The following is a 20,575-nucleotide window of genomic DNA, read 5'->3' on the forward strand; positions in this document are numbered from 1 at the left end:
CAAAAGAGCATCTTCCGTGAAAAGTGCTATTGGTTTTGTAAACTTCTTTGCTTTCAATTCATCTGGACCGTCTCTGTCACCAGTATATTGTATTTGAACTGTACCAACAGTTGAAATACCACCCATAAAGTCTTCTGAGTCAGCAAATGGAATGCCAAGCCAAAAGTTTGAACGGTCTCCATTTGTATATTGAGTGTTTTGAGCTCTGTATGGGTCCATACTTTCACATATGGCATAATAGAACTTTGCATTTCAGGGTTAATGGTTGTTGTGAAGTTGTTGTTAAAGTTCATAGCATCTAATGTCAAGTTGTATGACCTCATATCCTCAACTGTAGAATATTCTTCTCTTGGATAGTATTTGCCATCTATGTTTATATGATATTTAATACCGGGGTTGTAGAAACAAGAATAGTCATTTATAGTTCGTCTGAACAGTACAAACATAGTATCTGCATGTTTCATTGCAGTTGTTAAGGCAATATCTGTTCTTGCACCTGGGTCAGCACTTTGGTTTCCAACTTCACCTGCAAAGTCTTTGACAGATATTTGGTGTATAGGGAACATAAGTGGAACTGCAATATATTTGGCAGCTAAAGCATTTGAAATATCTGGGTCCAACATATAGACTGCAAGTCTGCTTTCTATTCTCTTGCATTCAAATTTTTGCATGTGAACTTAACTGGGTCCCAAGCAGTTCCAGCAGCATTGAAGTAGTAGTTTACTTCAGTGTTGAGGTTTGAGAAACCAAAGTCTAAGTCAACTTTGTCTTTGCAAAAGTCACAGAACTTGGCTCCACCAGTTCCAGCTACAGTAAGAGTGAATGGGTCTTGTGTTGGTGCAATGACTAAGTTATTTTTGCTTGGAGTAAGTTCGATAGAAATTTTTCCTGCCCAGTTTGGCAAGTATCTTAAAAACCTGAAGATGAGGAAAGATGACAAAGGAACTCTAAGTTTCAATTTTACTTTGGTTACTGCTGCTGCAGTTTGTCCAGAAAGGTTAACATAAACTCCTGGAACGTTAGGGTCAAGTCTTCTTATTTTCTCAATAGTTGCATACTGGTCTGTTTGTTCTCTAGCTTGTGGTTGTACTGAGTTTCTTAAAGCGAACCATTCATAGTTTGCCCATGTTACTGTTTGAACTAAGTCAGAGTTAGAATATATCTTATATCCCATGAAAACTTCTGGAGCATATTGGTATCCGACATAGAAAATTCCATTGCAACCTTTCTTGTCAGACAACTTGGCAGAAGGTTTTATTTCAATGTCTTGTTCCACGTATAAGAAAGAGTTGTCAATAGAAATTATATGAAACCTGTCGCAAGCAATATCTACTGTTGTTGAAGAACCTTCTCCAAACTCACCTACGTTTCCATAAGAAACAGCAGTTGTATATTCGTAAGTTCCAGGAACTATTTCTGACCTTCTAATGGCATTGTCGCATTCGTTATACCATTCGGAAACATTTCCATTCATAGCATCCAAAACTGTTGGCGTTATATTCTGAGCGGCGTACATTTCATATGAGTAAAAATATAGAATAGTTGGATTTATATGTCATAATAGAACCCACGTGGACCAAGCTTTACTTTCTTCCCGACTGAGTTTTTAACTCTTCTTTTTCCTTCATTGCCACTACCTTCACTAGATGAAGTTACTTCTTCACTACTTTCACTTTGTTCTACTCTTCTTCTTTGGTGTCGCTTTGGTAACTTGCCCTCTGCTTCAAGTTGTTGCATCTTTGCCTCATGTTCACCTAGTATGTTGTAAATTTCCCATGTCCTTTTTGCCTTTGGGCTCTGGTCGCCCATCTCAGGTAACCTATATCCTAGAAAGAGTTTGTCATAGTTTGTATTTGAGTCTTTGCGTATTGTTTGCATGACTCTGTCCTGAGTTTCCGGTTCAAGCTCTTCAAACAGTGCCTGTCCATATGGAATAAGCTCGTTTCCAAATATATGTTTTTGTAGCCATTCTGGTTTTCTTTCCATGTTACCAACTATATCTTTTGTGAATGGGAAAGCTTTTACCCAATCTTTCAGTCTTGCGTCGTTTATTTCTGTAGTTGGTTTTATTTTGTCAAGGAACATGTTTTTCAATACTAACATTTCATTTGGTACTGTCCATTTGAGTTTTCTTAAATATTCATCCCTTCTCAGTTCATCGTCTGCAAAGTAAGTTTTTATGACATTTTGTAAACTTTCATTTGCAAGGTCATGTACAATAGGTTCTCTTCCTTCTCTGTCCATAACTTTCTTTCTAAACTCTTCACCAAATATACCATCTCTATGGTTCTGTGTAGTTCTTTGAGATAAATGTTCTAGAACGTCAGGTGTTATATTTCCATCAGCCATGTTCATTTCATACTGGTCCAAAATATCTGCATGTTTCATATCTTTCAATGGCATTAAAGCCGCGCTTAAAATACCAGCTATGTCTCGTTCACCATTGACTTCCATTGCGTCTACAACTTCTTGGAATTGTGGTTGTAAGTTTATGAACCACCTATCCGGGTTAGCTTTATGACCCCATCTCATTGTAGTTCCATCGTCTGCAGAAACAAAAGTAGGTTTGTTTCCATCTTGGTTAGGTTCTGAATGAACTTTAAACAATGTTTCATTTCTATATGTTTTCTTGAAATTTAACCTTTTATTTTCACCGAGTTCATCCGAAGATTGAACGTTAAATGCTCGTAAGTAAAAAGGGTTGTTGTATTTGTGTACATTTTCTTTCAGTACTTCCATTCTATGCTGAATATTTTCATCTGGTGTTGGAGTCTTTTGTATGTCGGCAAACATTTTTCGATATTCTTCTACTATGTCAGCCGAATTTTTCTTAGACTCTTGGAAATATTCCATATTCTCCGCATACTCTTGTTGAGGGTCAAGATTTTTCGGCTGTTCCAAATCTTCATCTAGTTCTGTGAAGTTAGTTTCCAAAGGAAGGACTTGTTCGTTTCCTTCAGGCTCTTCTAGCTGTTGTTGCTGAACTATTTCTTCCATGTCTGGTTGTATCTGAACTTCTTCCTGTGGAGTTTCTTGTACCTCATCTGCTGGCATTTCATATATTCCGAGACCGTTTTTAACAAGTTCCCTATCTAAGTCATCCGGACTCATAAACCTTTCTTCTTTCGTTCCGTCTCTATTTTTTACGCGTTTCATGACGGGAGTTGAATTGTCATTTAGCTCTGACATCAAATATCTCGGAGTAAATTCGTTCATGTCATTTGGATGATATGCTATTAAATCATATCCCTTAGCGAGCTTGTATTTTCCAGGTTTGAATTTATATCCGTTTTGGTGCTGAGCCATAAAGCTAAATAGGTCCGGGTCAGTATTTCCATCCTTGAACTTTCTAATAGCTTCTTTATATCTGTCACTAAAGTCAATACTATCTGGGTAACCATAGTCTTCCTTAAGCCTTTTTAAGAATTCTTGGTTTCCTTGTTCTCTACTTCTTTTATGTCCTTGCTCTGTTTGTGGTTGTTGTTGTGCAGGGTTTTGAACTGTTGGTTGTGGTGCTGGTTGTGGAGGTGGTTGTTGTGCAGGGTTTTGAACTGTTGGTTGTTGTGCAGGGTTTTGAACTGTTGGTTGTTGTGCTGGTTGTGGAGGTGGTTGTTGTGCTGGTTGTTGTGTTGGTTGTTGTGTTGGTTTTGGTGCATGCCTGTGTCTATGTCCATGTGACGATGTAAATGTTTTAGGTAGTCCTGGTGCAGGTGCTTCTCTTGGAGGGTTTGGTGGTATATAAATTCCAACAGCTGGTATATAAGTTCCACCAGCTGGCACATATGTTCCATCTGCAGCGTAATGTCCTACCTGACTTTTCGTTTTTAAGAAAGCATTTACTAGGTCTGTTTTGGTCTGTTGTAACTCTTTTTCTTGACTTTTCACAACAGTTGCTCTAACGGCGTCATAGGCACTTTGAACTGCCTGTCTCGTTGCTGCATCTGTTATTTTCGTCATATTTTGTGCTACTTCTTTTAACTCTTTGTCGAAACCTTCAGACTTCAGTTTCTTTCCAGATGAGAAGTCGTTCACTTGTTTCACCTTACTATGAAGAGCTTCGAAGGCGTTCTTAAAGTCAGCATTTGTTAAAGCTTCATTTGAACTGTCTTCATCCGCTTGTATTTTGTCCTTATTGACCCTATAAGCTGGGCTGCTTTAGCGTTGGCTTGGGCATCTAACCAGTCATTGTTAGCTTTTATATATTCTGCGCTTTTCATTGCCTTTTGCATGGCTGCGTCGTTATTTTTACTTTCTTGTGCTAAGTTTTCATACTGTACGGTTTGGTTTTGCAACTGTAAAAGTTTTTCTGCCTTTACATTTGCTTCAACTTCTTTTTTATACTCATCGCTATCCATATATGTCTTCAGGGCTTTTTGTTTTATCTCTTCATCTTTCAGTACTTTATATCGAGTAGTATGGTTTTTCAAATTTATGACATCTTGTTCCATTTTTGCTACTTCTGCTGCTTTTTCTGACACTTTTTTCGCATATTCCTCTGTACTTAGTTCTTTCAGTTGTTCTTCTTTCTTCTTTTTCTCTACGTTTAACTCATTGAGTTTCTTTGTGTGTCTGTCATATTCTAGTTTCTTTTCGTTTTCACTTATTTGCTTCTGTATGTCTATGTTTGACTTTTTGACATCTGTTATTTGATTTTTGAGTGAACTCAAATTCATTTGACTTTGAGGGTTATAGGCTGTTCCGTCTGCAGCTCCACCATAGCCTGCCATTTTCGCTAAAAGTGCCGCTCTTAAACCTCCACTCTGTGCACCAACAACTCGGTTTAAAAGCATAGGATTGCTTGACATTTGTTGCAACATAGTGGGGTCATTCAGCATTTGTTGTTGCAACTGTTGTTGTGGTGTCAGTCTTACTATTGGATGTTTCAATGCTCTCTTCCTCTTACGTATATTCTTACGTAGCTTACGTGGCATTTTAAGTGAAGTTAAAAAGCGGTTTTATACTAAACATCTTCGGGGCTAGAGGGCACGAAGTGCCTGGAAGCCCCAATACCTTTTTTTTTTTACCGTATATTATTTTTTAAGCTATCTTATTTTTTGAAATTTTATTCAAATCTTTGGTCGCAAGAAGAATTGCATGATAAATAAAAACATTTAATCAAAGTCAATTTTATTTTTCATATTCAAATGGACTGAGTGTTAACATTTAACATTTTTTGCTAATTGTCGTCAAAAATTAGGCGTAAAGCAAAAATTGATATTTCATATGGTTTTATGATAGATAAGCATTATATTTCCACTCATTATATTCGTAAATTTTGAGGTTTATCCTTCGCTTTTAAGATCATTGAATTTGATTTTTATATAAAATAGTTATATATTAGAAAATAATATGAGTTTATGTGATATTATTTTTCAGAAGATTTCATTCTATATGCCTATGAAAAGTACTCTCAAAACTAACTTTTCCTAATTATAATTAAATCTAGAATATTGTATTATGCTTAGTATTATTTCATTTTTCTCATGCAATTTAGAATTTACAAATGTCAAAAAATTGAGAGCTGTCACTTTTGATGAATTTCTGTTTATTACAGCATTGTTATTAATAATGAAAAATAAAGCTTATTTCAATGAAAATTGTTCTGCAAATTTATTTCACTTTTGACCTCACTTTTTCCGTAATTCAATTTTTTACTTTTAATATTTTAGATCTTCATAATATCATTTGAAAAATTAACCATATAAAAAAATCAAGTTAACAATTCACTTTTTCCGTAATTCAAAAATCAAAAATATAAATAATATATCTTTTATCAAATATTATTATTATATTCTATGAAAAATGAGGTCCGGAAATTTTGCGGATTCCCGTAACTCAATTTTACGGAAAAAGTGCAGTAAACTATTCAAAATACGGAAAAATTGGTGTAAACTAATGATTTTACGGTAAAATCACGGAAAGTCCCGGAAGAATATATGTGCCTATATGAAATTATACAAAAATGAATCAAACGCATTTTAAAAGATTGTTCTTGTATTATAAATGCTATTCGCAGATTTATTAGTTGAAGAAAATTACCAAATTTTTGCCGATTTACAAAAAATGATTTACAAAGCATATTTTTATAAGGCTTTAAAAATCTTTAAAATGTGACCGGTGACGGAAATCCATGGTAACCAACCGCGGTTCCCGTTTGGAATGCCATATATTTATCCTATTTTCATCCCATTTTACTGTTATCGCCTAGTGAATGTACCTTTTCAAATTGAAAACGAATTTATTCAATGTTAAAATTTTATCATAATAAATTAATATCATTATAAAATAATAATTAGGGATATTATTCAGATAAAATAGTTTCCGCTATTTGAATTTGATAAATTTAAAATCGATTTGATTTCAAATTATTTTATCAATCATAAAAGTAGTATATTATCAATAATATTGAGTGAAAATAATTCAAAATCGTAAACGCCTTTCAAAAAAAATGCTATTCCATTAAACATATTTAGTTATACTAAAGCATTTTTAACATTTTTCCAAAAATTTAATGAATTCAATGAATGAATGCTATTTGATCATAAATCTAAGGCTGAACAATATTTTTCATGCCGAATCCAATCGGGATTATAAACGATATTCAAATCATGAAGCCGATATCCTTCAAAAATTGAATGGATCTATTTATGATACTATTCAAAAACTTAAATGTCACATTGAAAAATTTGAGATATACCATTGTTATTCCCACAAAAAAATTTATTCAACCCATCAGAAGTAAGACCACCCATCTCTAGGTTCCCGCATAAAAATTGCTATACAATCTCATCTGAATACATGGATAATATACCTCCAAAGTTTTCTCCTCTCAATTTTTGATTGATTAAAAAATTGAGAGCAAAAGTGTCTGACACACAAATCATCATTTCAAATAAAAGATGAACGACGAAGAGCTTGAATTCTTCCAGGAGCAAGGACTTGTATGCCAGGACGTTATTGCTAGTGGATCCTATGGTATTATCTATAATGTCTATCATCGTGCATACAATACAAATTTCGCTCTGAAGAAAATCCCACAAAAGTTCTTCCATGAAGGTGAAATAGAGTGCCTCATGAACATTGATGATCCAAGAATAGTTAGACTTTATAAATACTACAAGTTCAATGAATATGTTTACTTATTGATGGAATATTGCCCATCTGATTTAGAGAAGTATATGAGAACTCATTCAATAACAAGCCAAGAAGAAATGAAGCGCATTATTCATGACGTTATAGCTGCTATTAAGGTCTGTCATGATAGAAACATCGCGCATTGTGACATAAAGCCTTCGAATTTTTTAATTGATAATTATGGAAGAATAAAAATCGGAGACTTTGGTCTTTCTATGATAGATTCTCAATCATGCTGCTGCAGAGGTACCCCTTTATTTATGGCACCAGAAGTTTACTTGAAGAATGGATATGATCCAATTCTCGCTGATGTCTGGTCCGTAGGCGTTCTAACGTTTCTCATTGCAACTGGTGAATTTCCATTCTACGGAAAGGATAGAAATACTTTGGCTCAGTCCATAAGAGGTGGATTTTATAATGACCGTGAAGTTAAAGATCATTACTTGAAAAATCTTATCAGACACTGTCTAGATAAAAATCCACAAAACAGACCAAAGATTTCGGAACTTCTCGGATTTCAATATTTCCAGAATTCCTTAAAGGTTCCAGAATTTTCAAAGCAAGACCAGTTCCTTTCTACTTGCAGACTCGTTAGACCAAAGATTGAAAAGCGTAGATCCTCCTTCGGAGATCAATTTGTAAGAATCCCCAAAATCAAGATCCATCGCAACTCCAACGATTCAATATTAGTATAATTTACTCATGAAAACGAAATTGTTTATAAAACTATATGTTTATCGTATTTCAATTTCTCTTTCGAAATTATTTTTTTCAGATTTAGCTCCGATTGAAGATTTGGAATAGAGTGTATGTAAACAGTTAGTTGGTATAATTAGTTTCCGATTTGAGAAAAGATATTTTCAGGATTTGAAAAAAATGAGGTATCTTGATAAGATGTATAAAATTAGAAGCTTATATATGTGGCAAGTAATTTCGCACTTGGTTCGTAGTGATCGTGACTTAATTTAATTCTCTGGTCAAATAGAAATTCTTTTTTAAGACTCTAGGACATGTAAATATCGCATCGTTCGTTTTCAATGATTAGTTCTATCGACATATTTCGATTCTTTGTTCTCTCTTAAAAATCGGAAATATGATGAGGATTGAGCTGAATAAATATGTAATTTCAACGGTACTATGCACAAATATCTGTAATGTTCCAACATAATAAATTGATGAAGAAACAAGTTTTAATTGTAAACAATTGAAATTTAGTAATAAAACTGCATGATTGTTATAGATGGTTCTATTCTATGGTAGTGTCGGTTAACTAACGAGTTCCTGAAAGATTTATGTTGAATAATATTGAATAAACATATTAAATTAGTCTAATATATAGAATTGAACATTCTCAAATGCAACAAGTTACTTATTGTGCAATATATCTGTCATGCTTTGACTTTGATGCACGTAATTCAAGATGGCAGGTTCAAAGTGAATTGAGGCAAGAAAGGTCGACCGAACTCGTCTCAATAGTGTAAACTTGTGGAATTTTTATGTAATCCGTATATATCATAGTTATCGATATGGTATATATCGGCAACTTCTTTGAGTTAAATAGATATGGACTCTAAACACTAAAAACAGAACAAATATCCAAATTATGATACGAGTCCTATTTATAAATGACCATTATTCATATTTTCTTGAGACGATAGCGTGTCAGAGGAATCAATTGTTATATTTTATAAAAAACAAAATATATTTATTCTCAATTCAATAAATAATATAAATATTGCCATGATCCTTCATCGACCAGGTTTGTAAAGAATATATATATGTATTTGATGCATTTTCTTTAGGGTTGTTAAAAATATCAAAAATTAGCGTTTTGAAGACACCATGGTGTCTTATAATTTTCCCTTCCTTATTGGCGTGTAGAAATAAATGCGCCAATAGATTGAAGAAGAAGAATTGTTTTTCTCTTAATGAACTTTAATCCTTTTGATATAAGAATATTAAAAACATTAATATAATTTCGATTTCGGAAATTAAATTTCCAAATTTTTTGTCGATTTCGGAAATAACAGGATCCCGCATCCAACACGCAACAACAAAACACAAAACACACTTTTTGGTTCTTTCATCGTTTTAATCGTAATTTATGTAATACATGATTTGGATAAATTTTACAAAAATAGAACCTATATTATATTCTTTTCAAAGATTCTTGCAAATCATCAAAAATAATTGTATTTTAAAAAACGATCAAATTATCCTTTCATTATTTTAAACTTAAATTGGTTTTTATGATTGACTAAAGCAATCATATTTATTCATCATTAAATAAACAAAAATATAATATTTGAGAGTTATTTCAAAAAAAACACATTGAATTTATTAATTTGTCTCAATTTCAGTATTATAAATTTTTATAATTTCAATATTTTGAAATACACTTTTTAATATTTCAATATTTATGATATTTCAATGTATTAAGTGGTCTCAAATTGAGCTTCTCAAATATAAGTTGGCCTATTCAAATAATAAAATTAAATAATATTTAAAATAATAAATAAAAGTGATTGAGGTCATAGCAAAACGGCTGTTTCAGTCATTAATTCTTAAAAATAAAAAGGGTAAAAACTAAATAAAATGTGTAAAATTCAATAGTGTCTGTGCTATCGTTCAATTTGAAGGTGTCTTTTGAAACCGCAAGACACATTGAATTTTTGAATAGTGTATTATGGTTTGACAGACACCAATGAAAAAAATAAAATGATATTTATTTTAAATATATAAGATCCTTATATAAAATATAAATATTTTATCGTTTTATTTTCTTGTTTTAGAAATGTTTTTTATTGAACAATCAATAAAACTAACTCCAAAATAAAATTTTTGATTTAAAGACACTATGATGACACCAGGCAAATCTTCCAAGACACCTATCGTCGGGAATCTAACAACCCTAATTTTCTTTAACGCAAAATTAATCCAAAAAATGAGCAAAAATCAAATATCAGGAAAAAAAATTAATAATCTAACTATCAATCTCCTTTTGAAACAAAATCCCAAACACCGATAAATTAGATAAATTGTAAATAGTGCAAAAATCATCATTTATTTCCCAAAATTCGAGATGAATTAGTCAAATTTAGTTTATCATTTAGTTATAAAAGCAATTATATGCAAGAGACTATTATGAATAATACCATATATCGCATGTAACTCCTGGTGTTTACATATTAAACGAATTTGTTGAATAAATGACTAGGATAAAAAGGTTATTCAAAATCAATATCTTTTATTGAATTTTGGAATAATAAATCTTTATTTCGTATAATGGCTGAAGATGTTTACTGTTATGAATTGGCTTTCCAGCATAATTCGAAATTATCTGATGAGAGAGTGGCAACAATTATGTGATATTTTATGCCGAACACAGGTAGCTATATTCATATCAATGTGTAATTGCATCATGGATAAATTTTTGATCCGCTAGCAAAAGTGACAAAATTTAGAAATCTCATGCTGATTTTTAATTTTTTCTTGCTAATTCAATCTAAGACAGAGGTTACAAATCCACCTATTTCATTTTACAGCTCAGATGTACACTTCTTCCCTGGATCAACTCGAGTTCCTCTAAATCAAGTTGCATCATATCTTAGCACAAATGGATTCTTAACAAATGAATCAGCCGAACGCATGGAAAAACGAATGAAATTCGCAACACAAGCTGGAACTTTAGAACATACACTTGATCTTAATATAAATCCTTACTCAACTTCCACAAGAATTGCAAAGGAGATATCAACTAAAATCTGTTGCAAGAAAGATGGCCAATATGTTAACATTAGTATTGGAAAAGTTGTTGCTACAACTTATATTCGCTCAGAAGTTGTTACAACAACTTCATCCACATTCCTTTGGTGGGAATGGGATAAGTCAACAACAATAGAATGGAGACCTCTTACAGGATCCGAACTTTCTCAAGTTGAAGATTATCTTTCAAATCTTGCACATATCTATGACTTCAGAATGAATGAAGTCACATACTAATGATTTTTTGTCATGTTTAAACTAGTATTTATTTTAATATTTTTTTATTTTTATTTTTTATTCAAGCAATAAATGAAAGAAAAATAGCTTAGTAGGAACTTATACTGAAAGACTACAATTCTTCGTATATCTTTATTTAATTTCCCTTGAATTCTATGAAATTATCCAACATAAATGTTAAATTCTATGTTAAAAAGAATTACCTAATCCATCGATTATTATATATTCATTATTTAGAGAAAAATATTTTTATGGTTTACAAAATCTCCCTCAAAAGTGACAAATTTTCATGCTTTCCTTTTTTTCAGTGCTTTCAATTAGTGGAACCACCGTTACAGTTCCACCAATTGAGTATAAAGACGTCAACGTAAAATATGAATCCTACCATTCTTACGCTACTTTGGCTACACTAGAAAAAGTTTTAGTCCAAAGTAAATATCTTACACCAGAGTTAGCCAAAAAGGCCGCCCAGAAAATGAAATTCGCAACAACTTCATCAACACTCGAGCATACGTTCACAATGGACATTGATCCTAAAAATACAACAATCAGATTTGCTTCAAGAATTGCAGGAAAAGTTACCATCTCAAAGAACAAGAACAGCCTTGATATCAACATTAAGAGAACTGTAACTACATGCAAAGTTATCTCCCAAATTGTTACGACAAGATGCAAATCTTTCCTTTGGTGGGAGTGGGATAAAAGCATTGAAATCCAATGGAGACCATTGGAAGGCAAGGACTTGGAAGATCTCGCCGATTACTTAGGAAGTGTATCTAATTACCAGAAATATTTCTCTAATTAGGTAAAATCTAGTATTCTATATTGTTAAAATACATATATTTTTAATACTGAGAAACAACTCTGACATAATAATAATCCTTAAATTTATTTATAGATTTTTAGTTTCTGAGCTTAAGCATATTTACCATATTCTTGAAATGTGAAATAATTAAGTCCTCAAATCCTCAAATTCTAAATAAAACAAAAAAATCTCTTATTTTATAATATTGTTCTATTTATCGAGGACAATTGTAAAGTTTTTACAGTATGAAATCATCGGCCCCATCAGATAATTCAGGAAAATGTGACATTTTCTCTAAATGCTTTAATATAGATTCACTAAGTAAATTTGATACACTATAAATTATCAGATGATAATTATGGAAGCCTTAATGTTACTGTTCATCGCAATCAATACTCTTTTGGATACCCATGTGATTCATCTACGGGTAATTGCACATCATATACCGTTGATTTACCTCCAGGAACCTACAAATTCGAAGTTTGGGGATCATCTGCTAAGTTTGGATATGGAACTCCAGGCTTAGGGGGATATTCTTCCGGAATATTAATAATCAACGAAAGTCTCTCGCTTTATCTGTTCGTTGGATCTAATGCACTATTTAATGCATTATTATATCCTCCATACATCGGCGTCTATCCAGGCGCATCGAGTGATATAAGATTGAATGTTAGTTCAAATTTTGAATGGTTTGATGCGGTTTCTCTTAGGTCTCGAATTTTGGTTGCAGCAGGCGGAGGGAGCGCAGAATTCAAAGGTTCGATAGGAGGAAATGGTGGAGGACTTGAAGGTGAATCAGGGCAATCAGATTGTACTAATACTGGACCCATATGTCCTGAAATAATAATGAATGGAGGCACCCAGCTTCAAGGAGGTTTTGCATCGAAAGTTAATAAATTTGGTACTTATGTAAAACCAGGATATGATGGATTATTTGGGATGTCTACGAATGTTAATATAAGTAATTGGGGCGGTATTGCAGGAAATGGATATTGGAGTGGAGGTTCGCCTGCCTGGGCAGGTGCTGGAGGTGGAGGGAGCTCGTTTGTATCAGGGCATGAAGGATGTATAGCTTTGAACAGCTCTGAAAATGAAAATCCTAATCCAAATAATAGCTCAGTCCACTATTCAAACATAGCTTTTTTGCAGCCATCTATGCATAGAGGTAACACAACAATGCCTCTCTATTATTCGCCGAATGCCTATGGGATAGGAAATAAAGGTAGGGGCTGTATCAGAATAACAATATTAAGCTTCCCAGAACCAACTTGCAGATCATTTTTATCTTTTTCTTTTAATATTTTATTAATTTCGGTGTTTATAGTTATGTAAAGGTAATATAATGAAAATTAACGTTTGTTGTTAGATTTTCAGACTTTTTTTATCTAAATCTCAATTTCATAGCACATATAGTTGAAAGAATATGAAGATCTACATAAGTATTTATGGATACAATGAACATATACCCAAATCTTGATAATTACCATATAATGCAATCTTATTTCATGTCATATATGTAGCTATATGGGATTGGAATTCAATTCTGATGGTTAACAATTACATAAAAGAAATAAATACTAGTTGTCATGATATTTTTCATAATTTTTTTTAGAAACAAGTTTAAAGAAAATGATCTAAAATTTAATCATCGTAAGAATCTTTCATCTGCTTTAATGGTCTTTGAATGAATCAATTTATAAAAATAGATTATTCGAATGTGAATAATTTGGTGATAGAAAGGAAAGATAAAAATAATGTCATATTTGGTAATAAAAACATTCACTTTTTAAAAATAAAATAAATTTCAAAAATATTATAATAATTATTTCTTTCTTGATGAAGCTTCCTTAGTATTACTAGCAGCAGAGTGTGAAGACATCGCAGCTTGTGATGTCTTATCATCCTCTTGTGCCTGATCATTCCTTTTAGCCGGTAAAATTGAAGAAACAGTCTTTCTTTCGTTGTATCTTCTCTTTAAATCTTCGTAATCCAAACCGAATTCAGTTGCAATTCTTCTCAGATCATCTTCATCAGCTGTTGCTCTCTTTAATATCTCCATTTGTGATTCCATCTTACGTCTTTCTTGGCTCAATTGTAGTTTAAGTCTTTCTCTTCTCATCTTTGCTTCTTCTTTCCTTTGTTGTTCAGCTTCTATTCTCTGTAATCCTTCATCAACTTTCTTACGAAGTTCTTCTTTTTCGTTTTGTCTCTTTCTTTCATTGATGGCCGCTTGTTGTGTCTTTATCTCGTTAGAAACACGAAGTTTCACGGAGTTATGGAGCATCTGCTTCTTTGATTGCAATTGAAGAGTTTTAGCTCTTGCTTCTGCTTCTAACATCTTTCTTTCTAGTTCTTGAGCTCTTTGTTCTTCTTCTTGTCTTTGTTTTTCTAATTTACTTGCAATCTTTGCAGATCTGTCTGTAACTCCTGAAACAGCTGCCATTGCTCTTTCAAGTCTTTCATGTTCGATCTTCTTAACTCGTGCTTCTGCTTGGAGTGCTGATTCAGTAAGTTTCCGTTCCATTTCATTTCGTTGTTCAATGACTTTTTGACGTGCAATTGTCACTTTTTCAAGTTTAGATTTTTCTTTTTCTGACATTGTTTTTTGGATTTGGATTCTTTTTTCTTCTGCTTTTGCAATGTTCTCGAGAACTTTCTTGTCTTTTTCTTCAGCATTTTTGATTTTCTTTTCTTGTTCTTCACGCATTTTTTCTTCAATTTTCATACGAATTGCTTTAGTCTGTTCTTCTCGTTTCTTACTTTCTTCTTCATGTTTCTTTCTTTCTTCTTCAAGTTTGAGAAGTCTTTGTTTCTCTCTTTCTTCTGATTCACTTTGTTTTTCATCCAGTTTCTTTCTTCTTTCTTCTTCCATATCACGTATTTTCTTTTGAACAATGGCCATCTTTTCTTGACGTTTCTTCTCTTCTTCTTGTTGTTGTTTTTGTCTTCGTTTTTGGTCTTCTTCCAAACGTCTTTCAAATTCTCTTTGTTGTTCTTCTGATTTCTTGGCAAGTTCTTCTTCTTCCTGGCGTCGTTTCGCTTCTTTCTCGCTTTGTTCTTCTAAACGTTTCTTAATTCGTTCTTTTTCTTGTTCTTTTGTCTTCTGAATTTCAAGTTCACGTTTTCTCTTCCGTTCGAGTTCTTTCTGCTCTCGACTCTTGGCGGCTTCGTTAGCATGGTTGATGCTGATAGCGCCAATGATGAGTTGTTCGACTTCTTTCTTTTGTCGACGCTCAAGAGCATCTAATGAAGCTTGATCGTTAACTGAAATGACAACATCGTTAACCGTACTTGTTGTTGTAGTTTCTTGCGTTTTGTTGTTTTCGGAGTTAAGTACTTTTTCGCGTTCTTCTTTGACTTGTTGGATTAATTTGTCAACATTAGCACATAATTCACGTTTAGCATACGCTCTGCACTCGGCATCTGTAGAATATGTATTAAGCGATGAATCTGTTGGATATTGAAGATATTGTTCTGTAATTCCGAGTTTATGCATGGCAACAAGAGTCGCATATTCTGTAAATCGTGGTGGTAATGAAGGATTGTAGTTTGTGATAGAACCACCTTGATTACCCATTGATCGACGAATACTTTTCAGTTGTGACTTGAACGAATTTCCTGTTTGTTTCGAAACTTCTGTTTCATTTTTATCTTTATTTGCTGCTGTATTCTGTTTGTCTGTATTTTGTGCACCTTTGTTGATATTCTTACTCGTTTCTGCTTTAGAACTCATATCAAGGCGCCAAATAACGTGTTTACGAAAACTGACAATTAAATAATTTACATTGGCATTTTACAAATACGAACATTTATTTATAATTTGATATTGCTTTTAAATATTTAAGGGTGCACACGAGATGATCATTTAAACTTCAGAATTTAGAACCTTATTTTTAGGCATTATCTTGGCTACCTATTTAGGCTCGAAAAGCAAAAAATATCAAAAAATACAACTTGACTCCATTCTGACCCTTTCATGGAGGTAGTTTTTATCCGCTAGTATTTTCCCTTTGAATCTCTTTACAATTCGAAATCAAATTCAAAACTCAGTAGAAGAAAGGAAGAATCGACTTACTACGGTTGTAATACGAATAAATACATATATTTAATTATTTTTATTTACATAATAATTGTTTGAAGCTCATATTCCATCAAATTTTTAAATAAAAACATTAAAATGTTGAAAATGTTCATATATTTTAATAGGGTTTTGGCACTTTATTGAGGAATTACTACATACATAGTCGAACTGAACTTGATATTTTGAAATTTAAATTATTTATCAAAATTAAAATTTAACTTGAAATTTATAATTATTTAGTCATATTTTGCATAATTCTAAGTAGATTTGTAAAAAATCAAGAAAGAAAAATTTTAACGTGCATTATTTTTTCTTTTTTATAATAATACATATTATTATATAATTAACATATTCATAATGTTTCACCCTTTCAAAAATATAATCCTCCTCCTCTCAAATAAACGTACATACGGGTGGCCTCTTTTTTCAAAAAATTAAAATTTGAAATTTTGGGCTCAAATATTAGAGATTTTTTCAACCTTCAACGATATATGTTGTCTATATCAGACCTCCTTTCTTTTTGATACTTAACATTGTTCCTAAATCTTAGCCGTTAAGGCTGTTCTAAAAATATTTTTTTTTCGAAAAAATTCGAAAAAAATTCTTAAATTTCAAAAATCCCTTAATTCCTGAGGATTTTGGAAAAAAGTTTTTACATGAACATGTGTATATTATATGAAGTATATTGATAAGGTAAAAATCAAATTTTATTGCATATTCATCGAGAAAATAAACTAACGAATCCCTCAAAATTGAGAGGGTAATCCTCCTCCTCTCAAATAAACGTACATACGGGTGCACCCTTAATATTTTTGAATATTGGCAGTCTCAAGAAAAGTGACATCCTAGAAATTTACTGATAGCTTCCTTTCTCCTCTCTATTCCAGAAATGAAAGAATTTATTGGAGTACTCTAATTTATTACTCCAATTGGCAGCTATCTTGTATAATACAATTAGTTTTATCGTCAATTATTCTCCATCATTATTATTTATTTTGAAATCTATCGTTTAGATCTTTTTTGAGACAATCATTTTCGAAAATCGTCGATCTTGTTTTCCGTGATGCGCTTTCATAGTTAAAAAAAGAATTATTGCATTATTTTCATTTTGATAACTTAGTATGGAATTATTATTATGATAAAGATACAGACCATACTACATATGACAAGAATGAAACAATCAGTGAATCCGGAAATTGTTTTGTTGACGAAACATTCTTTTCATTTCTTAGTCCAAATGGCGTTATTCGAATTGAAGGAAACTCAAACACAAAACTCCTTGTAAGTTTTTCCACATTCTTAAATTGTTCAAATTTAAACACAACCTCATCAAATGGAGGTTGTATATACATGAATAAAGGCAATTGCATTAGTTATCGAGTTTGTAGTACAAAATGTAATACATTAAATATAGGATCATATTGTTCAGTATCTGCTCGATATTTATCGAATACTTCTCTTTATCTTACATCAATTCACTTGGGAAATTCAGAATATAGTACTTTTTGTTTATCTGAAGGATATACTAACTCGGTGTCAAATGTAAATGTTACTGACAACACTGCACAAGGAAAAACTGCATTTTTTGTTGGCCGTTGTAAGACTTATATTAATTACAGCTATTTCAGAGGAAATAAAGCAACATCAAGTCATGCAATATTTGCATATGAATATATTTTTTCAAACGAAACTTATTCTTGCATATTTTTGAATAATTCCGTTAATGAATCAGAAAATGGATTATTTTACTTTGAGGGTAGTGGTAATTTTATAATTAGAGAATGCATTATTAAGTACAACAAATATTCCAATTTAATTTATTCTGTTGGTGCTAATTCTGATTTTTATGTTTCATTTATCAATTGCTTAATTGAAGGAACAGATTTAGGTTATCCCGGAGATGCAGTGCTAGAAGTAGAAACAACAAATAGTCTTTCTCTTGAATTCAGACTTTATCCTCCAAGAGAATGTCAAACAGAAAATATTATAATGAATGATGATTTGCAAGATCGATATCGGAGATGCCTTGAAGATAAAAATGCACTTGAATTTAAATTTGGCATACGTCCTTGTCTGTATCATATTTTGACAATTGGCAGTAAATAAAAGTATTCACTCTTTAATATTATTTCACACATTTCTGGCATTTTGTCATGAGTGCGAAACCTCAAAAAATGCCGGAAAAGTGTAATTCTCTAGTATATTATTCTTCTTTTTGATTCTTAGTTTTTAATTTATATTAGCATTAGAATTTGAATGCATGCATATATAATTGAAAACCTCATGGAGTTGGAGTTTGTTTACTAACATTGAAAATAGATTGACAAAAAGAATTGAAGTTCAGAGTATATACATTTCCAATTTTGAAGTTGATTAAGTGAGAAAATACGGCTTCGCTAGTATTGTGTGAAAATATAACTATTTCAAATGAATTATACTATGATAGGCATTACTGAATGAGTGGATTTTTGGGGAAAATTGAACTTCAAACCTTTTGAAAACACTAAAGAATCATGAAATATATAAGATCGTATTTGAAGTCTCTGGAAGGTTATTTATCAAACAAAAAATCTTAAAAAAAAAGATAACGATAATTCACATTTTAGTATTCAATTTTGAATGGTAATGAAAATGGACCGTTAACCCTTAAAAGTGTCAAATTCTATAAAAATTCATAAAAAAATCGATATTGTTCATAATAATCAGATTCATTTGGTTAAATTGTGATATCTCAGTATGGAATAAGTATTATGGGAGTGATACAACTCCTGCTACGTATAACAAGAACAAAACAATTAATGATGCAGGAAATTGTTTTGTTGACGAAACATTTTTTTCATTCCTTAATCCAAATAGTGTTATTCGAATTGAAGGAAGTCAAAACACAAAACTTCTTGTTAGTACATCAACATTCTTAAGTTGTTCAAATTCAAATACATCCTCCAAACACGGAGGATGCATATACCTGAACCAAGGACAATGTATTAGTTATCAAGTCTGTAGTTCAAAATGTAGTACATTAAATGAAGGATCATATTGCAAAACAGTTGTTTCGGATTCTTCATCAAAAAACTATATTCTCCTTTCATCAATACACTCAGGAAATTCTCAATATAACTCTTTTTATTTTAGAAATGGAGATGTTTTGGTTTCTTTGGTAAATGATACCAATAACATAGCAAATTATAATCCGGCATTTTATATAGAGCAAAGTGATTACTTTTGCATAAATTACAGCTATTTCAATGGAAATAAAGCTACTTCCGGTGAAGTCATATTTCGATTTTATTCATATTCTCCATCAGAATCATATTCATGTGTATTTCTGAATAATTTAAATGTAGATTTGGGAAGCGGAATATTTGGATTATATTTTGTAGGTAATTATACATTTAAAGAATGCATTATTAAGTCAAATCAACATAAAAATTTGTTTTATTCAGGAAGTTCTAGTATTTATATTTATGTTATTAATTGTTTGATAGAAGAAAACATATGTTCAGTAACGCTTTCAGGAGATGCACAGACACAATTCGAAATAACAACTAATCTTCCTATTAAATTAAGTCTTTATTCTACAGAAGAATGCCCAATAGAAGAAGGTGCTAATGACAATAATGGCTGCGATAATCAATTTCAAGTTTGCAATCAAGAGAAAACAGCTGATAGGCCAAATAGTGGAATGCGACCTAATATTTACTGTATTTTTATCTCACTTCGTAAATGAATTTTTTCCCACTCAAAGTCAATAGTTAATTCTTCTATGGCAGATTTATTCATTTTATACTGCATATTTTTAGAAATATTGGGTTACAAGTGCGGCAAATCATTGAAATGAAAAATATTTTATTCTGAACTATTCTTACTTTGGAAAAATGAATGAAGCAAAATTTATGGATTCTCGTTCTGTTTCTCATTAATTTATATAACTACCAAAGATTGAATGTGAATAAACATATAATATAACTATGCAAAGCAATATAAAAAGTGCCATTTTCCTGCAATATAAAAAATCGGCATAGCTAATAAAAAGAAGATTCATTTGGATACACTGTGATATCTCAATATGGAATAAGTTTTTTGGAAGTCATACAACTCCTACTACCTTTAACGGGAACAAGACAATCAGAGAATCTGGAAACTGTTTTGTTGACGAAACATTCTTTTCATTTCTTAGTCCAAGTGGTGTTATTCGAATTGAAGGAAGTTCAGATACAAAACTTCTTGTGTGCAGATCTGCCTTCTTAAATTGTTCAAATATAAATTCAAATTTCTCAAATGGAGGATGTATTTACTTCAACCAAGGCCAATGCATAAGTTATCGAATCTGTAGTACGAAATACATTTCATTGAATGCAGGATCATATTGTGTTGCAGCTGTTTCCGATTCTTCATCGAAAAATTATATTTTTCTATCATCAATTCATCCAGGAAGTTCCACCTATACATCTTTTTCTTTCCAAAAAGGAGATGCATCAATATCTTTTGTAAATGATACTGACAACATTGCACAAGGAAATCCTGCATTTTTTACATATCAATGTCAAAATTTT

The 20,575-nt window shown here is 31.8% G+C and overlaps 9 protein-coding genes across 9 annotated transcripts, besides 4 other annotated features; 4 read left to right on the forward strand and 5 right to left on the reverse strand.

Moving 5' to 3' along the window:
• Window positions 1-2,589: part of a mobile genetic element that runs on past the window's edge.
• TVAGG3_0654670 (protein of unknown function, DUF4106 family) lies at window positions 678-1,516 on the reverse strand (the record flags this gene model as incomplete). Its single annotated transcript, XM_051241770.1, has 1 exon — window positions 678-1,516. A coding segment is annotated over one exon (839 nt), but the record flags the coding sequence as incomplete, so codon positions are not given.
• Window positions 1,670-2,085, reverse strand: TVAGG3_0654680 (protein of unknown function, DUF4106 family; the record flags this gene model as incomplete). The annotated part of the gene is made up of 1 exon (XM_051241771.1): window positions 1,670-2,085. A coding segment is annotated over one exon (416 nt), but the record flags the coding sequence as incomplete, so codon positions are not given.
• An 830-nt stretch (window positions 2,590-3,419) lies between the features above and the next one.
• On the reverse strand, window positions 3,420-3,674 carry TVAGG3_0654690 (protein of unknown function, DUF4106 family; the record flags this gene model as incomplete). Its single annotated transcript, XM_051241772.1, has 1 exon — window positions 3,420-3,674. The coding sequence occupies one exon, from the start codon at window positions 3,672-3,674 to the stop codon at window positions 3,420-3,422; it is 255 nt and encodes an 84-aa protein (XP_051088359.1).
• A 677-nt stretch (window positions 3,675-4,351) lies between these two features.
• Window positions 4,352-4,931, reverse strand: TVAGG3_0654700 (protein of unknown function, DUF4106 family; the record flags this gene model as incomplete). The annotated part of the gene is made up of 1 exon (XM_051241773.1): window positions 4,352-4,931. A coding segment is annotated over one exon (580 nt), but the record flags the coding sequence as incomplete, so codon positions are not given.
• Window positions 4,932-5,514: 583 nt separating this feature from the next.
• Window positions 5,515-5,551: a mobile genetic element.
• Window positions 5,552-6,167: 616 nt separating this feature from the next.
• Window positions 6,168-6,221: a mobile genetic element.
• A 678-nt stretch (window positions 6,222-6,899) lies between these two features.
• TVAGG3_0654730 (protein serine/threonine kinase protein) lies at window positions 6,900-8,598 on the forward strand (the record flags this gene model as incomplete). Its single annotated transcript, XM_001300360.1, has 1 exon — window positions 6,900-7,829. One exon carries the CDS (start codon window positions 6,900-6,902, stop codon window positions 7,827-7,829), a length of 930 nt encoding a protein of 309 aa, XP_001300361.1.
• Window positions 8,599-9,664: 1,066 nt separating this feature from the next.
• Window positions 9,665-11,163, forward strand: TVAGG3_0654740 (uncharacterized protein; the record flags this gene model as incomplete). Its single annotated transcript, XM_001300359.2, has 1 exon — window positions 10,783-11,136. The coding sequence occupies one exon, from the start codon at window positions 10,783-10,785 to the stop codon at window positions 11,134-11,136; it is 354 nt and encodes a 117-aa protein (XP_001300360.1).
• A 257-nt stretch (window positions 11,164-11,420) lies between these two features.
• TVAGG3_0654750 (uncharacterized protein) lies at window positions 11,421-11,970 on the forward strand (the record flags this gene model as incomplete). Its single annotated transcript, XM_001300358.1, has 1 exon — window positions 11,426-11,941. The coding sequence occupies one exon, from the start codon at window positions 11,426-11,428 to the stop codon at window positions 11,939-11,941; it is 516 nt and encodes a 171-aa protein (XP_001300359.1).
• Window positions 11,971-12,242: 272 nt separating this feature from the next.
• TVAGG3_0654760 (glycine-rich protein family) lies at window positions 12,243-13,522 on the forward strand (the record flags this gene model as incomplete). The annotated part of the gene is made up of 1 exon (XM_001300357.2): window positions 12,788-13,273. The coding sequence occupies one exon, from the start codon at window positions 12,788-12,790 to the stop codon at window positions 13,271-13,273; it is 486 nt and encodes a 161-aa protein (XP_001300358.1).
• A 187-nt stretch (window positions 13,523-13,709) lies between these two features.
• On the reverse strand, window positions 13,710-15,693 carry TVAGG3_0654770 (uncharacterized protein; the record flags this gene model as incomplete). Its single annotated transcript, XM_001300356.1, has 1 exon — window positions 13,764-15,674. The coding sequence occupies one exon, from the start codon at window positions 15,672-15,674 to the stop codon at window positions 13,764-13,766; it is 1,911 nt and encodes a 636-aa protein (XP_001300357.1).
• A 92-nt stretch (window positions 15,694-15,785) lies between these two features.
• Window positions 15,786-16,825: a mobile genetic element.
• Window positions 16,826-20,575: the final 3,750 nt, after the last annotated feature.

This window comes from Trichomonas vaginalis, chromosome III (assembly GCF_026262505.1).
Source record: "Trichomonas vaginalis G3 chromosome III, whole genome shotgun sequence".
NCBI lineage: Eukaryota > Parabasalia > Trichomonadida > Trichomonadidae > Trichomonas > Trichomonas vaginalis.